Here is an 18955-nt window from a genome sequence, read left to right as displayed (position 1 = left end):
TTTATCTTTCATTAGCAGGCTTTGGGCTCTTATTAGACATTGCTTATTTGCATGAGCAAATTATTACAACTGAATTCAGCTGTGCAGAGAGAAGGTTAAAAGATACCAAACATCCTGATTGAATCCAGCTAATAATCTTCTAACATTACAGTTGCAACTCTCTTATGTTACTTCATCAATAGTAGTAACTCACCTTTCAAATGCCTTCTCCCGAAGAGGTTTCTTCAGTGTGGTGTGGGTCACATTTTTAATTTTTAGAGAAATTAATATTTTTCGGTTCTCCCATACACACAGATCCATGCAGCAGTATTCTGAATGTGTTCCTCCTGTGAATCTAAAAATATTTCTCCAATTCATTTGAAAATTCATGTGATTCATGCAAAGAACGACAACATACTTGTACTGTTTTACTGTGTACAGTGAATGCTGGTTGTGATATTAGATAGAATGCTAAAATTTATTATCACACACACACAAACATGCATAAACACACACACACAACCTCTAAATGCATTATTTTTGGGAGGGAAGTAACTCCAAATTACAAGCTGTTATTGTATTTCCTGCTGGCTTGTACTATTTAGAGCTGAACAGAATGATCATCTTGCCCTGAGAGAAACAAGGTGTTATAATCAAACAATAAACAATATTCCATTTGTCTCTTATTTTACAGGTCATCTGAAGATTCCCTAAGTATTGGAATAACTATTCCGGTAATTATATAATTTGTATGACAATTTCATAATAGTAATAATAATAATAATAATAATAATAATAATAATAATAATAATAATAATAATAATAATAATAATAATAATGATTAATGTTCAAATATTACTCAAAACCCCATTATCTTTTCATGACCTATTTTTTATTACATTTTGCCTAAGAACAAATTATTAAGAACTAAGAACATATTAGTAAGATGATTCATAAACCATTAGACAAATTAAAAAAAGATGAAGTACAAATGAAATTGTTTAACGGTTACTAGATTAATTGATTATTCCATCCACACATGTTGTCCTCAAAATACCTGCTAGAGCAAGAGAAAGTGTTTCATCTTTAATTCTAAACTTTATACAGTTCTTCTCTGAAATATCCTGAAATCTATTTAAAAAGAATACAAGTGCGTTCGGTTTCTTCATGCCGTCTCACTCAGGATTTTTTTTATTGCCTCTCTGGCTTGTTCATCTGGATTTCTGTCCATCTGTTTGTGAATATATAAAGTGCTATACAATTAAAATTGAATTGAATCACAGTGAATTATTCAAAGGTGAAATATTCAAACATTTCCCTCCAGAACATGACCTATTGAAATACAGTATGTACAACTGAACCATGACCTGATTCTCCTATATGGGTTCTATGGTCATATCAGATGTGAGTTGATGCTCTGGTGTCCACAGAACTGGATCGGGATAAGTAGCGGCTCATGGTGCGTCCTTCCTCTCCTATTGCGTTCTCGATCTTAGACAGGATGGAGTTCTTAAACTTCTGCCTGAAATCATTGCCCATGAATACGTAAAGAATCGGATTGAGGAAGCTGTTGGCCGAAGCGACTGACGTTCCAATCTTGAACCCAATGACAATAACATCATTAGACAGGCTCTGGGTCAGTTCAGCTAGCACGAATGTGTGATATGGCAGCCAGCAGATGAAGAAAGTTACGATGAGAGCGGTCATGATTTTGAACGGCTTGGTGGACTTTGCCATCTGGTTGCTTCTCAGCTTGAAGATGATGACTGAGTAGCAGACAATAATAACCAGAAAAGGTATAAGAAAGCCAAAAATAAATCGGCAGATGGCTATAGATGAGTGAATGTCCTGACTACTGTAATTATTGTGACACCGGGTTCTGCCTAGATGGTGCTTTACTTCACGGAAAATGGTGGATGGGATACTCAAGGAGACTGCTATGATCCATGCAAGAAGGACTATCAATGAAGCCTTCCTTATGGTACGCTGGTTCTGTGACCAAACAGGGAACATGACAGCAATACATCGATCCACACTGATGATGACAAGAAGAAAGATGCTACTGAACATGTTGAGGAACATTACGAAGGAGGTGAACCTACACATGAAAAGTCCAAAGGTCCAGTCAGATGTGACTATGTAGAAGGTGTTGAAGGGCAAGGTGGCACAAAATATGAAGTCAGAAATGGCTAGGCTGAGGTACCAGGTGGTATTAACAGTCTTCTTCATCTTAAACCCTGCTATCCAGATCACCACACCATTTCCTACAATCCCCAGCAGGATTATGATCACATTCACCACCAGCAACAACATGCATGGAATCTCTTTAAAGCAACTGTGGTGTACATCGTGAGGCTCCTCCGTGTCATACGTCTCGTTATATTCCGTGTAGTTTGCAACGTCGGTATATATGTAATCAAACATTAACTCTGTCGTGCCCATGGTGAAATTCTAAAAGATTCCCTGTGGAAACAAAAATACTGCTTTAGCTTTACATACTTTGCACATTACCTTATTATCATTAGTACCTTCAAATTTTTAGTATTTAGTATTTTTGTAGTATTTAATACCTTATTACCTATGTTTGTGGATAATGCTGGAAGTTGTAAATTTCCCATTGGGATGAATAAAGTATCTATCTATCCATCTATCTCTAATAATATACTTATTACAGCAGAAATTATCTTTAGAATCTTTGAATAATTGATTTAACAGATTGTTCTAGATAATTTATCTTTAACGCATTTCATTTCTATTATCTCATTTTAATAATACTGTACCACAGCAGTTGTATCATGATGTAATGATCAAGTGTTGATTACTTTTCTATAACATCTCATCTTATTTTAATCATGAGATTAAAATAACACAGTTTAATACATTACGGTTTCTATAGCAACACAGAGACTTGAATGACAGACACTCCATATATTCTAAGCCTAATAATAAAAAATGAATGGATAAAACTTCATTCTTCTAATTCGTTGATCTTTTCTATAGTACACAGCAAATTATATGATGACATTTCACATAAATGGATTAAAATCTTAGAGTGAAGTGAAATGTTGAAGTTTTCCTTGAGGAGACATTCATTTAGTGATTTAGGAAGTTGTCCACAGTGTCAGTGTAAGTTTTCTGTCATACTCGATAACACAGCAAGCTGCATTTTTATTGTCTTGTTAAATTCTAGACAGAATGGTTGTTATAATGTATAACAGATTAATTGTTATGATAGATGTGATATATTAAAGTAGAAACAAACAAACCAAAAAATTCATGGATGTTCCATAACATTAATATAAAGAGTAATGGACAAATAATATGACGTGTCATTCTTTAATAAATAAAAAAAGGTTAGTATGGACAGATTGCTGTGACAGGATCACTGTCGTTAAAAAAATAATCAAGTTTTATATGATAACGTTAATCCAAAAGTCTGTATCACACACAATTATTGTTGTGCAGTAATTTCCTATAACAGCAGGCCCTCAAGTGGTTTGAACATGACAGCTGTATAAAAGTCATCTATCAAGATAAACTTTATCCATCCTTTATCCAAGTACAATCCAACAATATATGATAAATTAATTATTGTTAAAAAATACTGTTAAAAAAGTTACTACCCTTATTCATTTTTGACTAACCTAATTTATTTCTCTATAATATATTTAATTGTGGAATTGTGGCAGGAGGAAATTGTCTAACAATGAATCTGATAGAATAGAAGCTGATCAGTTGCTCTGGTTCTGTCACACTGTCAATGAAAACTTTTTTAACATTGTTACATATGAACGGAGGAATTTTAACTGAAAAACCCAGTCTGACTCAGGCATGTTCACATGTTCACCAATCAAGCATACTTTAATAAAGCACTTAATCCACTCCCTTTACAATCTGAGAGTGGACATTGATGAAGTCCTTAAATACAAACAGTTATGTGAATGAGCTCTTAATATTAATATTTTTATTTTATTTTATTTTTATTTTACTACATTGCACTTGTGGTAAACTGTAATAAATGTTTGTTTGTTTTTAAAGTGGAAATAAAAAAAGAAAGAAACCAATTCTGAAAAATCCATTCACTAAAAAAATAGGAATAGTAAAAGCACTTACCCTAGTAAGGAAATCAGTCTGTGTGTGACATGCTCGTCTTTGACAGCTGTACTGTGTGGGCAGTTTTATATAAGAGTGTTAAGAGTCAGGTGCCACCTCTTTTGAAATGACTTCCTCAAAGTCCTCAAACTAATTTCACTTCTGTTTCAATCCTAGACAATAATGGACAAAATATGTCCTTTTTGCATGTTGGTCAAGAGCAGCAGATCCTACATCCTGTTTTATATGCCTGTAAGCTAGGAAAGAAAGCTTATTTTTCTGCAGTAAAACATTTCATTTAAAAGTCATGTTTTATTTCCAAGTATTTTAGTGTTATATCTGAGGGAAATACATCTCAAGTGTTTTTTTCTTTAAATACTGCCTCTATATTTTAATAAGTAGTTTAATTAATAAACCTTCTTTCTCTGCATCTCTCTCACTTACAGCCTACTTTCAATGAGACAACTGTAGCCCACAATGTGTGCTGATATTTTGGTGCAAGGCTTAGAACAGCTAAAATGGTACTTTTTCGGCTCTTTATCGTTTACTTCAGCTTTTCAGTGTATTTAATTATACACACATGCATACATTCATACACGGCTCCGTACTGGCTGGCTCTTGCTCTCCTGAGGTGATCATCTCTGTCCTGTTTATCCTCGATACAGTTCATTGCAAAACAGACCATTCATTAGTTTAATATCCTTGCAGGTGTGCAATCCTTACCACTTCTAACCTTCTCTGGCTGCACCCTCCATTCACAAATTTGGGAGGAGTCAGGAGTATGTTAAAGTGATCCACCACAGAGTGCAGCTGGGTAAAAACCTGCTCACAACTGTCCTTTCACTGGGCTGGATCTGAGCTCCTTTTTTAGTAAGCTCAATCAGCAGGCTGGTGATCATAGAATAATTACACACAAACCTGTTATACAGCTGAGCTTGACATTCTTGTCCTTGTATGCATCTTAAGTTGAGGCCTGATAAGGTCCATCCTAATTCTTTTGAAGAGAACCCTGATTAATGGAAGAGAAAGCATTGGCACATTTTGGGTGGCCAGTTGATTCACCAGCTGATTTTTGCAACCTGCTGAGCAAGCCTGTGAACATCAGCATGAATGCCTTGCCAATAGAAGCAGGGCATTAGCTGATTTAAAGTTTTGACCAGTCTTAAGCGCCCATCCAACATATTATAATGAACTGCCTGGAATAATAAATCCCAGTTGCTCTTCCAGACCAAAGATAATACAAAATAGAGGAGTGAGACCACAACATTAAGCAGGGGAGATTCTACGATTTTCATTTAAGGGGGGGCTCAGCCCCCAATGAGGGTATAATAGTAAATAAATAAATAAATTAATTAATTAATTAATAAAAAAATAAAATAAATGTTTGACTAACAGGGTAGGAAGTGTTGGATAGATGTGTATAAAATTTGAGTACTAAACAAGCCAAATATGAGTCTTCCTGATCACACACACATGTCCTCTGATCCTCACTCTGCAGATTGAAGAACATGCTGAAAGACGGGGAGGAGCCAAAGTCTGCCGCCGTTTTCATATGAAATTTGAAGGGGACTTTTTAGTGGGGCTGAGAAGAAATGTAAAGCCCCCCTAAAAATGGCCTAGCGACGCCCATGACATTAGGCCATTGTTTCATCTTATTTGATTGAAGGCATGCCTCAGGGTCTCATCCTGAGACTGTTCTAAGGGGAAATCTCCAAGGGGAATCCACACCAGGAGCAGAGGAACAGGGCCCCTCTGAATTTAATGATGCCTTCCCCTGAATCAAGCACTGATACATTGATGTTTGGTTATATCCTGAATCCACCAACATATGATAGCTAATCCCTTCAAAATTTACCAGTAAAATGTGACATATGTGATATGTCCCAGCTTGAACAGGGGCAGCCTTCAGGGTTTCAGAGCAATTGCCCCAACTCCAACACCTGGCATTGACACTGAAAGTGCCTATACAGCAAATTCAAAAGTTTTAAATTTTCAGTGTTAGTGTTCTGTGTTAAAAATACATTGTCATTTTAACATTTCTTTAGTTATTTCAACTACCAGAGAGTTATTCCTTAAAAAGTGTTAGTGTTGATTCAGGGTGTCAAATCAGAACAACTCTGGTCAGTGTTCAATTACAGATGAACACTGACCAGAGTTGTTCTAACAGATCTTTGACATGTATTTCTGTAGAAGTGGGAGAAGCCCAACGCTACTCTCTTTTCTTCCTGTGATGAGCATTCTCATGTAAGTAACGACAATATGTCTATTGCAACGACCACCCACTGGCCCAACGACGGAATCCAGCGGCGTGGGTGAAGGGATCTCGTGTCCTACCTTTCCTTTGCGCTTCTAGAAGAATTTGCTTCATTTGTTAGAATTTGGCTTCATTCTTTGAACTCTGTTTACAATGATAATCTGACTCCAGTTAATAATTAACATAAGTATAATCTGATGCTGTTCACAATTTGACTATTCTAAATTTATTAAGTAGATAGAAAACTGAAATGATTGAACATAACTCTATTTAAACTTAAACCTGTGTTTCTCCATACAAGTTTAAGTTTCAGTTTGTTCTAATTTAACTTTAAACCAAGGCATTCTCCATTCAAGTTTAAGTCGAGGCTACTCCGTTCCAACATAAACCTAGGCTTTCTCCATTCCGATGTAAGTTCACAATCTAAGAATAAAGAGGTGTATAATAATGATTTTCCATAGGCTCAGAATAAGTCAAATTTAATTTTATCTTGCCAGGCAGGTTCAGTCTATTCAATTTGAAAAAACCCAAACACAGTAACAATTAAAAGGATCAGCATAGTGTGAAAAACACAGAGTTAAAGTCATACCTGGCAATAGAGACACATAATAATAGCGTGGGAAGTTCTGAATGCAGATGCTTCCCTGAGTCTTTTGCCAATGCACCTTATATACCCAAGAGACACAAAGGGTCGTACAATCTATGAGTCCACAGAAGGCCTGGTTTTGGTCGGGTCGTAAGGACACATCTGGCTTTTAGTTTTGGGACCCAAAGTTCACACCAAATGGGTTGTAAAGGACATAGTTCGGACTGTTGTCTCATGACCTGAGAGAGGGTTAAATAAGGTCATAAGGACATACATATCACCAACAGGAGTACAGATTATGTGTAAACTTTAGAATACTCTGATTTGGAAATTAGACCTTTTTCAACAATCGCACCATGACCTTTAGAGTGACATTAAACATCAATAACATCATACAGTAAGTATATCATCATAATTTTTCAGTATTCATTGAGATTAGAACCTCTAGGGTAAAAGAATGTAAATTCTTGGTGAGATCCAGAAGATTCCACCACTGCCTCCTTGAAGAGGGGAAGGTACACAGGAATGTGAATTGTTTTATGACACACTTCCCAATACCCCCCAAAGTCCTCAAAGTTCCTGTTTTTGCTTGAAGATATAACTTCATCACCGTCAATATTAATACTTTTGCCTGCCACATTACACTATTCAATCACATTTTCTATGTAGTAGTTATTTGTGCATGTAGTTAGCAATCTGTTGGTTGGTTTACAACGTTACAACGATGAAAAGTACAATGTACTTGCAAATGTATCCTACTAAGACTAGTTTGGCTAACTAGTTAGCAAGAATCTTAACTAAAGATAAAGATAACTACATGCATTTCAGCACAAGGTAGAGTTTTCAAGCACTACTTGTTTTTGAAGGACTTTTCAAAGTTTTCATTTTTGCACAGAACTGCCAATTAATGCACACAATTTGCTTGAAAATTGCATCAAGGAGCCCATATATTTTCAGTGTAGTGTTTTCAGCTAGCCACACAAGTGCAACATTGCTAACAGTGTTAACCTTATATAAAGGGAAAAATGCAAGTTAGAGGATAACAGTACAGCAAGTGTTTTACTGAAATGCAACTCTGACTGAAAACTGCACCTTCACTCAATTACTAAAAATGTCAAAGTGTTTAAAATGTATTTTATATTATTAAGATTTAGCGGTGCAGTGTTATTTCATGCATGCTGATTATGAGATTATGTGTGTGATTATGTGTGTGTATGTGTGTGTGTGTGTGTGTGTGTGTGTGTGTGTGTGTGTGTGTACAGTACATGTGTCCTGGGCTGCTGTAGACTGTAAAGTTAAGAATGAGATGATAAAAAATTTTTAAAAGATGTTGACAGTTCATAAAGGTTCTTTGTTTTGTGCAAAATGTTGGTGAAGGTGAGATTTGAAGAAAGTCAGAAGTATGTGAAAGTGGCCAAAACTGAGGAGGGCTATGAAGACTTCAACACAGAAGTGTTAGTGTCGTTTCAAACAACTCTGAATGTTTGAATAAACTGACCATTCAATCTGTTTATATTGTACCACACAAATTGTGTTGCTCTCATTGTGAAAATAGTAATAATAATGGGAACATTAAATCAGTCATAGAAAAGCTAGGTCTTCCACTTCAGACTGAGCTGCACTTGACAGATGAATCAGGGACAGAAGTGGACGCAGATGTGTTTGAGGAGCTTTTGCAAGCAGGGAACCTTACTGTTATGGTGTCCACTGAACAATCAAGAGGTAAGATATATTATTACTTGATCTTGATGGGAAAACAGTGGATCATCAACAGTGTTGGGAAGGTTACTTTGGAAATGTAATAGGTTACAGATTACCCTATTTAAAATGTAATAAGTAGTGTAACTTTTCAATTTCTTTATAAAAGTAAAGTAACTGATTACATTTGATTTTTACTTTTTGATTTCTTTTAAGTTTTCTAATGGATATTTTCAACTAAATCATTTCCAAACATTTATCCCAGACAGGGTTAACCTTACAGTAGAACACAACTCTGTTTACTGTCAGAATTTTAAATCTTTCATCACTTGAATTAAGATTATATTAATTTAATTTTAAGCACAGCCACAAAACCAGACTTCAGAACAAAAATTGTTTCATACTAATATAGGAATCAAATCTTTGCATAGCTATGACAGGACACACTGGCAAGTAACAATGCCTTGAAAAAAAACATAATCTAAAAGAGTCATCATAATGTATGCTACAAGTTATATTAGATCTGACATTACCAACACATTTACAAGGAGGAAAAATGTTTTATATATTTTCTGTCAAAGCGTTCATAAATAGAAGTGTGCCTGGTAAAGGTAGCTAGCAGACTAGCTAATTTGTTATGAATGTTTTGAATACAGGTCTTGAGTACACTATGGGGTTGATGAATGCGCAGGCACGTTTTGGTGGATTTTTTCCACATAGCAGCTACGGTAAATCGACTGACTACTCCGTCACTTTTTATTATACAGAAATGAGTAATATATCATTCGAAACTGAAGGGTCTGTTTTTATTCCAATAAATAAAAATAAAATAAAGAAAGGCTAGGTTACATACCTGCAGATGCTTCCTCAGGTTCAACATTGAAGCCTTTGAGGTCGAAAGCATTTTAACAGCTGGCAAACAAATTTTGCACTGAACTGTTATATTTGGATTTCAGGATGAAATTATTTTTAAATTTCCAGCACTGAAATGCATTTTTATTACTCGCCATGGTGGTAACTCTCAGACAGGTTGTAGTAGCCTAAAGCTTTCAGCGGCAATGTGGATGAACGCAAATTCAAACCAGAGAACCAATCAAAAGCATCAGAATAGCACTGCATTAACAAATTCTAGCAACAAAGTAATATCGTGCAGCATATTCTAATTTTTTAAAGAAAATATTCAGATGTAACCCTGTTCGTAATCTTTAACATTTTCATAAGTAACTGTAATTTAATTACACATTTTTTCTCAGTAACTGTAATGAATTACTGTTACATTTATTTTGTAAATAAATTACGTAACACCATTACATGTAACTAGTTACTCCTCCACTTTGCTAGTATCCTCTGATTCATCAGATGCAACAGTAATTATTAAGACAAACAGAGGAAAAAGAACCCATGCTGAACGGGAATCAGCAAAAGAGGTGTGCAACCATCACTTTTGTTAGGAATGATATGAATTATTAAATCCCAGACATAAAGATCTTGTTCAGATCGGTTGTGGTTTTGTTGTTGGAAAGGCTAATGTCACGCATTTCTCATTCTTGTAGATGGTGAGAGATGCTCTCCACTCTAAGCCAGGGAGACAAAATATTTTGGAGGAATATGACAAAACAAAGACATTAACAGATAGAACACAGAGACAGATGGTGAACCTTCTTGATTGAAGTTCATGTTCACATTGGTAGTTTATGTAAATAAAATATTTTTTTAAAGACTGATTATGAGGCAAAAAACTTACTTGTAACTTGCAAAAACTAAGGAAAAGAAGCAAAACATTAAAAAAAAAAACATGCTTTCAGAAATAAAAACATTAATTAAGCTTACACTGCCAGTTACACAAATCTGTGTGCATCTGTATTTCCCAGCCTCAGAGATCCATATTCAGACAATGGATATGTAAGTTTTTACACTAGTGGCTGGCTCATATTACATTTTTTGGAAGTAGTACAACTTAACTTATTTTATGATTTTTCTCTTTGAATTTTACAGGAACACTTCTATGACCCACAGAGTGGATCTGGCTATTTGGCCTGGAGGCTAAAGACCATCCAGTGCAACACTTCGCCTCTGTGCCAGAAACTCTCCACCAGCAATACCAATCAAGATAGTCCAAAGAGAAAGAGGGAGTTTCGTCTGACTGACATGCAACTGCTTGGAGAGGATTGTCATGAAGCAATATCCTTTATGAAGCATCCAACTGATGCATCGGTTATCAAAGAGAAGATGAGGGCCACATTTTAATATCGCCAGTCACTCGTTCAGGATCAGCAACAGTCATCAACAGTCTTGGATGTGTTCTCACGATTCCCCGACACCCCTGGCTTGGTAAGACACATGGTTTTTCAAGTGAACAGTTGCTTAAGGTATTCACTTAAATTTGTATGAGACTAAAAGGATTGTGTTCTCCTGCAGATTGAAAAAGACTTCACCATGATGTTTGGAGAGGAAGTGTCAGGCAGATATTTGACAAAATGGCCCACTTATTTCAAACCCAGGATCCTGGCAGACTGCAAGATCCTGACTTCTAATGAGCATATTGAAGAACTCATGTGTGCACAGCAAAACTCTGATGGGACTGGTAAGCTTTGCTCAATATTCTCTTTAATATGTTTAATTCAGAGGTAAAGAGTTCTGTTTTGTCTCCTACTTTGCTTCTAGGCTTGGACAGTGACCTGCCAAGTATTTTACTGCTGGTTCACCTGCTTCCACCTACCTCCAAAGGCCACAAGAAGAGTGCCAAAATAAGCTCATATCAAGCTGTCGACCATGTTGTGAGATATCTGCAGGTATGTAATTTTTTTAACATTATTATTTTGACACCCTTGCTTCATAAAATAAAAGTTGTTAAGTGTTGCTAAACACTTTTTCTCAAGATATTTTTTTGTTTTGTTACAGATTGAAATCAGTGTTGAAACCTTCCTTGCAGGTGTGAAGTCAGGACAGCCCTTCCTCCTGAGTGTTGGTGAGCAGAGGAACAACATCCAAAGGTCATCCTTGATCACAAGCCCATCCCTTGCAAAGCACAAACATCCCTGGCAGCTTTTGATGAGCTCTTCAAAGCACACTTCATCTTCAGTGTCAACTACCACAAATCTCTCTACAACTTTTACACATTCATCCAAACCACAGTGTTCAACATCAACGTTGGAAGTGCCAAAGCAAATCCCAGAGTCAGGCAGCTCAGAGCTTGAGGTGATAAATATCCTTGGATGCAAATATGTTGATTTGCTTTATGTGTAAGGCACACCACAAAAGTTCTGCACTGCTTTGTCAGCATTTAAGGCTCCATCATGGTTTATATCCTTGGAAAAGTGCACTTTGCACTTTTTCAGGTTTCAAGAAGCACCTTAATAATTTCCACAGGAACATTTATTTGACTAATACTGTTGACAACATGGACATTCATAATAAAGCTGATGAACCCTCATGTTCTCAAGCAGTCAGTATAGACACCCCATTTGCCGCCCAACGGTCTGTTGAGAATCATCATGTGTTAAATATGTGTGGTTCTATTGTAGCACAGCTACAAGCACATGGTGTTGGTGAAAGCACAGTATAAGCAATAGTAGAATCCATGGAGGAACTTGTAAAGGACATTCATTGTCAAGTTAAAGAGGCAGTTCACAGCTGTATTTCAGACATTCAGGGTACAGATTTGGAAGAGAAGGTGGAAAAGTGTTTTGAGCAACTTGAAAATCCTTTCTCAGTCTTCAACACGAGCAAAACGGTAGAAGTTCTTTGAGGAAAAGTTTAAAATAGTTGAACCAGATGAAAATGTTCTTGGGATGTGGTATGATCACAGAGATTGAACAACAGGAGTTTACACACAGATCCCTGTAACAGATAAATTTGTGTACGTGCCAAAACTTGGGAACCCTTACATCTATGTTCAAGAACAGTGAAATATGTAAACATTTCTTGCAAGCCAAACAACAGGAAGAAGGCATTTATAGAGACATACACTATATTGCCAAAAGTATTCGCTCACCTGCCTTGACTCGCATATGAACTTAAGTGACATCCCATTCCTAATCCATAGGGTTCAATATGACATATTGAAGCTATAACAGCTTCAACTCTTCTGGGAAGGCTGTCCACAAGGTTTAGGAGTGTGTTTAAGGGAATTTTTGACCATTCTTCCAGAAGCACATTTATGAGGTCACACACTGATGTTGGACGAGAAGGCCTGGCTCTCAGTCTCCGCTCTAATTCATCCCAAAGGTGTTCTATCGGGTTGAGGTCAGGACTCTGTGCAGGCCAGTCAAGTTCATCCACACCAGACTCTGTCATCCATGTCTTTATGGACCTTGCTTTGTGCACTGGTGCACAGTCATGTTTTAAGAGGAAGGGGCCAGCTCCAAACTGTTCCCACAAAGTTGGGAGCATGGAATTGTCCAAAATGTCTTGGTATGCTGAAGCATTCAGAGTTCCTTTCACTGGAACTAAGGGGCCAAGCCCAGCTCCTGAAAAACAACCCCACACCATAATCCCCCCTCCACCAAACTTTACACTTGGCACAATGCAGTCAGACAAGTACCGTTCTCCTGGCAACCGCCAAACCCAGACTCGTCCATCAGATTGCCAGATGGAGAAGCGCGATTCGTCACTCCAGAGAACGCGTCTCCACTGCTCTAGAGTCCAGTGGCGGCGTGCTTTACACCACTGCATCCGACGCTTTGCATTGCACTTGGTGATGTATGGCTTGGATGCAGCTGCTCGGCCATGGAAACCCATTCCATGAAGCTCTCTGCGCACTGTTCTTGAGCTAATCTGAAGGCCACGTGAAGTTTGGAGGTCTGTAGCGTTGGCTAAGTTGGCGACCTCTTCTCACTATGCGCCTCAGCATCCGCTGACCCCGCTCCATCAGTTTACGTGGCCTACCACTTCGTGGCTGAGTTGCTGTCGTTCCCAAACACTTCCACGTTCTTATAATACAGCTGACAGTTGACTGTGGAATATTTAGGAGCGAGGAAATTTCACGACTGGATTTGTTGCACAGGTGGCATCCTATCACAGTTCCACGCTGGAATTCACTGAGCTCCTGAGAGCGACCCATTCTTTCACAAATGTTTGTAAAAACAGTCTGCATGCCTAGGTGCTTGATTTTATACACCTGTGGCCATGGAAGTGATTGGAACACCTGATTCTGATTATTTGGATGGTGAGCGAATACTTTTGGCAATATAGTGTATGTGATGGCTCATATTTCAAAACAGTTTGTTTTCTTTTATGAAACATGCTCTACAGTTTCAACTTTATTATGATGAGTTTGAGACTGCAAATCCCTTAGGTTTAAAGAAAGGGATATACAAACTTTGTATTTACTTTGTATTGAGAAACCTGCCTCCAAAATTTAATTCTGTGCTAATCAATATTCATGTTGTGGCACTCTTTTACTCACAAGAAGAAATATGGATTTGGTGATATACTAAGACCTCTCATTGATGATCTTAAAACACTTGAAACCCAAGGAATTGAAGTGCCTTTCTCTGACTCACGTTTGCTAGGTTCTGTTATACAAGTAACAGGTGATAATCTAGGTTTACATGGACTGTTTGGTTTTGTTGCGTCCTTCAGTGGTACATATTGCTGTAGATTTTGTTTAACCAGTAAAAATGAGTTACAGTCTGCCTTCACTGAAGATGACCCTGGCATGATTTTTCGTGAAAAAAGAAACAGCATTGTGCATCTCTACAGAAAAATCCAAAGTTGGATTCAACATTTGGCATCAAAAAGACATGCTTGCTCAATACATTGCATTTTTTCCACACTTCTGATAACTATGCAGTTGACGATTTGCTTGAAAGTGTAGTGCAGTATGAACTGAAACTTGTATTTCAATACCTTGTTAACCAGAAGTATCTGTCTTCGGAAGCATTGTCACAGAGGATCCAAAGTTTCAATTATGGGTATAGTGAGAGAAAAAACAGACCAAGTGGGGTGAAAAAGGATCTTGGACTAAATGCTATTCAGTCTTGGTGTCTTGTGAGAAATCCTTTTATTTTTGGTGATGTAGTGGAAAGAAATAACAGTTACTGGAACCTGCTCCTCCTATTAATTCAGATTGTGAATATTGTATTTTCACCAGTTATAACAGATGGCATGGCATACTATTTGAAGCACTTGATTAATCACCACAAGCTGTTCAGGTCTTTGTTTCCACAAAAAAGGTTTATTCCGAAGCATCATTTCATGATACATTATCCACGTTCATGTATGGTGCATGAGGTTTGAGGCCAAACATTTTTTTTTAAAAGATCTGTGAAGCATTTCAAAAACATCACAAAATCCCTGGTGAAACAATATCAAAGACAACTAGCTTACCACTAGGAGAATTTTAATTTTCAGAGATTTGAGTTTTGTCCAGTGAAGACGGTGAACATTAATAACCTGGAGGGTGGTGACATTTTAAGTGCTCTTTTTAATATTAATGCATACTGTGAAGTGTCAACCACTAACTGGGTGAAGAACTATGGAACAGAATATCAGATTGATATGTTTGTTTGTGTTAGAACAAATATGGAAATATCCTGAAATCAGAAAGATCACCAACACCATTATAAGTTATGATCAAGCTTTCATTCTGACTTGCAGAGTGGACCCTCTTTATTTTGATGATCATTTGAATGCATACTGTGTAGAGGACAGAGCAGATTCAGAGCATGCTGTTTTTTTCACTTAAGGAGTTACAGACCTTATGACAGACAGTTTTCTAATGTGATGAATGAAAAAACATACATTGTGCCACATTGTCATATCGTGTGAAGTGTATTTTTGTGGAGTGGTTCTGTTGTTGGGACAAAGCAGTGCTGTTTATACTGTATGGTGTGCTTGTATGTGGTGTGCTTGTTTGAAAGTTGATTTATTTGATTTGTTCTGTTGATTTGTACATTTTGTTCTAAATTTTAGTATGTATTGTTTGTGGGAGTGAAATTAGGGATTGTTAATTAACTCCCATGTAGTGTTTTTCAAATAAAAATCAACTATTAATAAAAAGTTATATTTTATACTTTCGATAGTGTTAATATAGATTTAACTCTATTTAGTGTTTAAAAAAGCATTATCAGTGTAAACCTTTGACACTGAACACTAGAGTTGTTTAAATTCAACACTGCCAGTGTTGGATTTCAATTACTGTGAGTGTTGCTGCAACTCTGTAATGGTGTTAGGATTTCAACACTTTTAAAAATGTTGTTTTGAATCGTTTTAGTGTGAACCAATATAGACATTTTAAAAGAGTTGAATTTAACTCTATTAAATGGCTCAGGTTTTACTCCCACTGCTACAGCCCCAGATTCACCCACCTGTGGAAATGGGAAATGGTTTCTGGGTGTTTGGTCCCCATTTCCGTGCTGCATTAGGTAACCCAGTAACCTAACATAGTAACCTAACACAGTAACCTGCTTCAAAAAAAACTTTAAAAAACAAATAAATAAACTAATTAAAAATATATATATTTTTTATTGTCTATTGCAGACAAAAATCTGAGACTTAAATACAAAATGTTCAGTAATGTTTAGGAGGTATTCAGGAGTGTGAATGTGTAAATTAGATTTGGACATCTGTCATGGAAGCTGACAAAAGTATTTGCATATGAATTTTGTATATTTGAAATAAAAAGTACACAGAACTGTACTGCCGTTATTATAATCTGTGCAATACTTCCCCAATATCATTAATACCTGTTTGCACTGTTACTGTTTTTGTACTAATATTCATTCTTTCATCCACTCTGTATTCACCTTCTGTATTTCTCTGTATATTCTTATATTTTTTAGTTTTACACCCCCTTTTTTTAGGACCCCCAGGGCGGGGGTCCTGGACATGACAAGTAACTAGTTTCTGTGCTGTATTTAATGCATTTACATTTGACCTATTTTTGCTGTGTTCATGAACTTCCTATTAATGCTTTTTTTTTTTTTAAAGCAAAGACCAAGGCTGAGTGGACCCAAATGTTGAGGGGGGCAGCGGGTGCGGTAAAGTCTTTAATGGACGAATGCACCAAAAAACAAAACAGCAAAAGAAAGACTAGAGAAAAAGGCAAAGAACCAAAAAATAGAAACACTAGGGGAAAAAACGGAAAAAGGAACTCCAAGCAGACAAAATGGACAAAAATAAAAAATCTAGAGCAGGGGTAGAAAAGTTCAGTCCTAGAGAGCCGCAATCCTACAGAGTTCAGCTCCAACCCTGATCAATCAAACACACCTGAACAAGCTAATCAAGGTCTTCAGGATTACTAAGCCTACAGGCAGGTGAGTTTTTTTTTCAGGGCTGGAGCTGAAATCTGCAGGACTCTGGCTCTCTAGGACCGAACTTGCCTACGCCTGGTCTAGAGGCATAAATCCAAGGGGCTAGAGTCGAGGAAATAGGGAGGTCAAAAAGAGACTATGAGGCAGAAAGGGGAAGCGGGGTAAAGTTAGTTTTAGGTTTGATATTCGCCAGACATTCGCCTAGGCTGCTTTAGGGACCGTCTGCAAATTTACCTCTCAGTACAAAACGAAGTCGATTAATTAATACAAATTATGTTTACAAAGCATGTTCCAAAGGTTGTAGTACCTTCCTAATGGTCAGACAGACTTACTACAGGTGAATTTTTGACAATATCATCCTTACTGTATGTACAGTACACAATTATTTTCTTTAAAAAATTACTGTAATTCACCAAAAGGGTTTTTTCCTGTTCTAAAGGTTGTAGTACCTTCCTAATGGCCAGACAGACTTAATTTCAGCTGTAGTTTCACAATATCACCCTTACTGTATGTACAGTACACATTTTTTTATTAAAAAATACCATAATTCACCAAAAGGGTTTTTTCATGTTCTAAAGGTTGTAGTACCTTCCTAATGGCCAGGCAGACTTACTACAGGTGAATTTGACAATATTAGGAAGGTACACTACAACCTTTGGAGCATGAAAAAACCCTTTTTTCACCTGTAGTAAGTCAATGTTTATAAACATAATTGTGTACTGTGCATATATGAAATAAGGTATTGGAAAAATGTCACCAGTAGTAAATCACTATGACTAATACAAGCTTTACAGTCTGCCAATGTGTTATTTTATATGGTAAAAGTCACTTTAATTAAAATACATTGGTCGTTTTAAACCCAGTCGGTGGAATTTTCAGACGGTCCCTTAATTAATCAAGCGCCGCAATAGTCCGTCATAGCTTTCGCCGGTTTAAATTTGCTGCTACAATGCGCTTAGGCAGTTTTGAAAGAATATTTTCATCGCGATATAAAAGTTGTTGCATATTGTTAAAACTAAAATCGTGGTAAAGGTGTCTTTGTAACACAGTCGACTCAATAGAACGGTCGCAATCGAAAGCTAATGTCTGGCGAATATCGAACCTAAAACTAACTTCACCCCGCTGAAAGGGGAAATCTGAAGGGCGAGACGAGAGCGAAAGTCGAGAAAAAAAGGCGAGGTCAAAAACAAGAGTAGTGACCCAGAAACCGCCAGAGACTCGAGCACTAGAGGCAAGCTATAACCCAGCAAAGAGTCAGGGAGAGCAGGGCTGTTTAAATAGCTGCCAGTGAGTGGGAATAATGGGGAACAGGTGAGTAGCGTTATCGCGAGAAGGGAAGTAAGCAAAACTCCGGGCTGGGTTGTGGAAGTGATGGTGCGGTGCTGGCGCGAGGCGTGACATTAAAAAGAGAAAGATTAGAATAATTTATTAGAGATAGTTGCTCATTAATGAAAAATAGTAACATACAACAGGACTATTAAAGTGGACAACCTACAATCTAAGCTTAACAGCGTATAATGGTTAACAGATTAACCATTATTTAAATATGTTAATTATGTTGTTAGTAAACAAATAAAAGCCTATAATCAATGATATAATGTTTTCTGCTACAAGTATATTTTCAGTTGTAAGTTAAAACTGGGGGTGGCACTGGCTTAATGGTTAGCACTGTCGCCTCACAGCAAGAAGATCCTGGGTTTGAATCTCTGTGTGAGTTTGCTCCCAAAGACCAAAAACATGTACATTAGGTTAATTGGTAATTCTAAATTGCCTGTGTTTGTCTGTCTATATGTGCGGCCCTGCAATGGACTGGTGACCTGTCCAGGGCGCTGGGATAGGCACTCCTTGGGTGATTCCCATTAGGTAAGATCTCAATCTCTCTCTGGGTGCTGCCTGATTTCATCACTGAAGGTGAGCAGCACTTTATTAGCATGTAGAATCCTAAATGTAAGGGTCATTCTGAAAGTATAAACTTTTAAACTTTGTCATTCACTTTCATTCATCAAGACTAAGATTTCAAATCAGTTTACTCATTTATTTTGTTAATATTCATCTCTATGCATCAAGAACAGGTAACTGTCTAACTGTGCA

At 37.0% G+C, this 18955-nt stretch overlaps 2 protein-coding genes across 3 annotated transcripts; one reads left to right on the top strand and one right to left on the bottom strand.

Annotated features, from left to right (window-relative positions):
- Positions 1-835: 835 nt before the first annotated feature.
- On the bottom strand, positions 836-4159 carry LOC131342985 (chemerin-like receptor 1). The gene is made up of 2 exons (XM_058374310.1): positions 4093-4159; positions 836-2442 (listed from the first exon to the last, which is right to left on the bottom strand). The coding sequence occupies exon 2, from the start codon at positions 2419-2421 to the stop codon at positions 1378-1380; it is 1044 nt and encodes a 347-aa protein (XP_058230293.1). The 5' UTR covers positions 2422-2442; positions 4093-4159; the 3' UTR covers positions 836-1377.
- A 4387-nt stretch (positions 4160-8546) lies between these two features.
- Positions 8547-15539, top strand: LOC131343676 (uncharacterized). 2 transcript variants are annotated; one of them, XR_009203165.1, is made up of 5 exons: positions 8547-8633; positions 10605-10940; positions 11028-11193; positions 11274-11401; positions 11542-15539. XR_009203165.1 is itself a non-coding variant. In XM_058375522.1 (5 exons), the coding sequence occupies exons 3-5, from the start codon at positions 11046-11048 to the stop codon at positions 11853-11855; spliced, it is 621 nt and encodes a 206-aa protein (XP_058231505.1). In that variant the 5' UTR covers positions 8547-8633; positions 10605-10940; positions 11028-11045; the 3' UTR covers positions 11856-15539. The 2 variants fall into 2 exon arrangements, 1 of the variants encoding a protein (XP_058231505.1); XM_058375522.1 differs by having other exon boundaries at positions 11511-15539.
- The last annotated feature ends 3416 nt before the right edge of the window (positions 15540-18955 follow it).

The sequence above is a fragment of the Hemibagrus wyckioides genome, linkage group LG22, assembly GCF_019097595.1.
Source record: "Hemibagrus wyckioides isolate EC202008001 linkage group LG22, SWU_Hwy_1.0, whole genome shotgun sequence".
In the NCBI taxonomy this organism is placed as follows: Eukaryota; Metazoa; Chordata; class Actinopteri; order Siluriformes; family Bagridae; genus Hemibagrus; species Hemibagrus wyckioides.
Note: the sequence above shows the minus strand (reverse complement) of the source record. Positions and strands in the feature narration are given on the sequence as shown.

Excerpts from the sequence above, each read along its gene's own strand:
- LOC131343676 (XM_058375522.1), top strand. The coding sequence starts at position 11,046 with ATGATGTTTGGAGAGGAAGTGTCAGGCAGATATTTGACAAAATGGCCC. Across the intron at positions 11,194-11,273 it reads GCAAAACTCTGATGGGACTG|GCTTGGACAGTGACCTGCCA; the intron begins GTAAGCTTTGCT and ends CTTTGCTTCTAG. Across the intron at positions 11,402-11,510 it reads ATGTTGTGAGATATCTGCAG|ATTGAAATCAGTGTTGAAAC; the intron begins GTATGTAATTTT and ends GTTTTGTTACAG.
- LOC131342985 (XM_058374310.1), bottom strand. The coding sequence starts at position 2,421 with ATGGGCACGACAGAGTTAATGTTTGATTACATATATACCGACGTTGCA.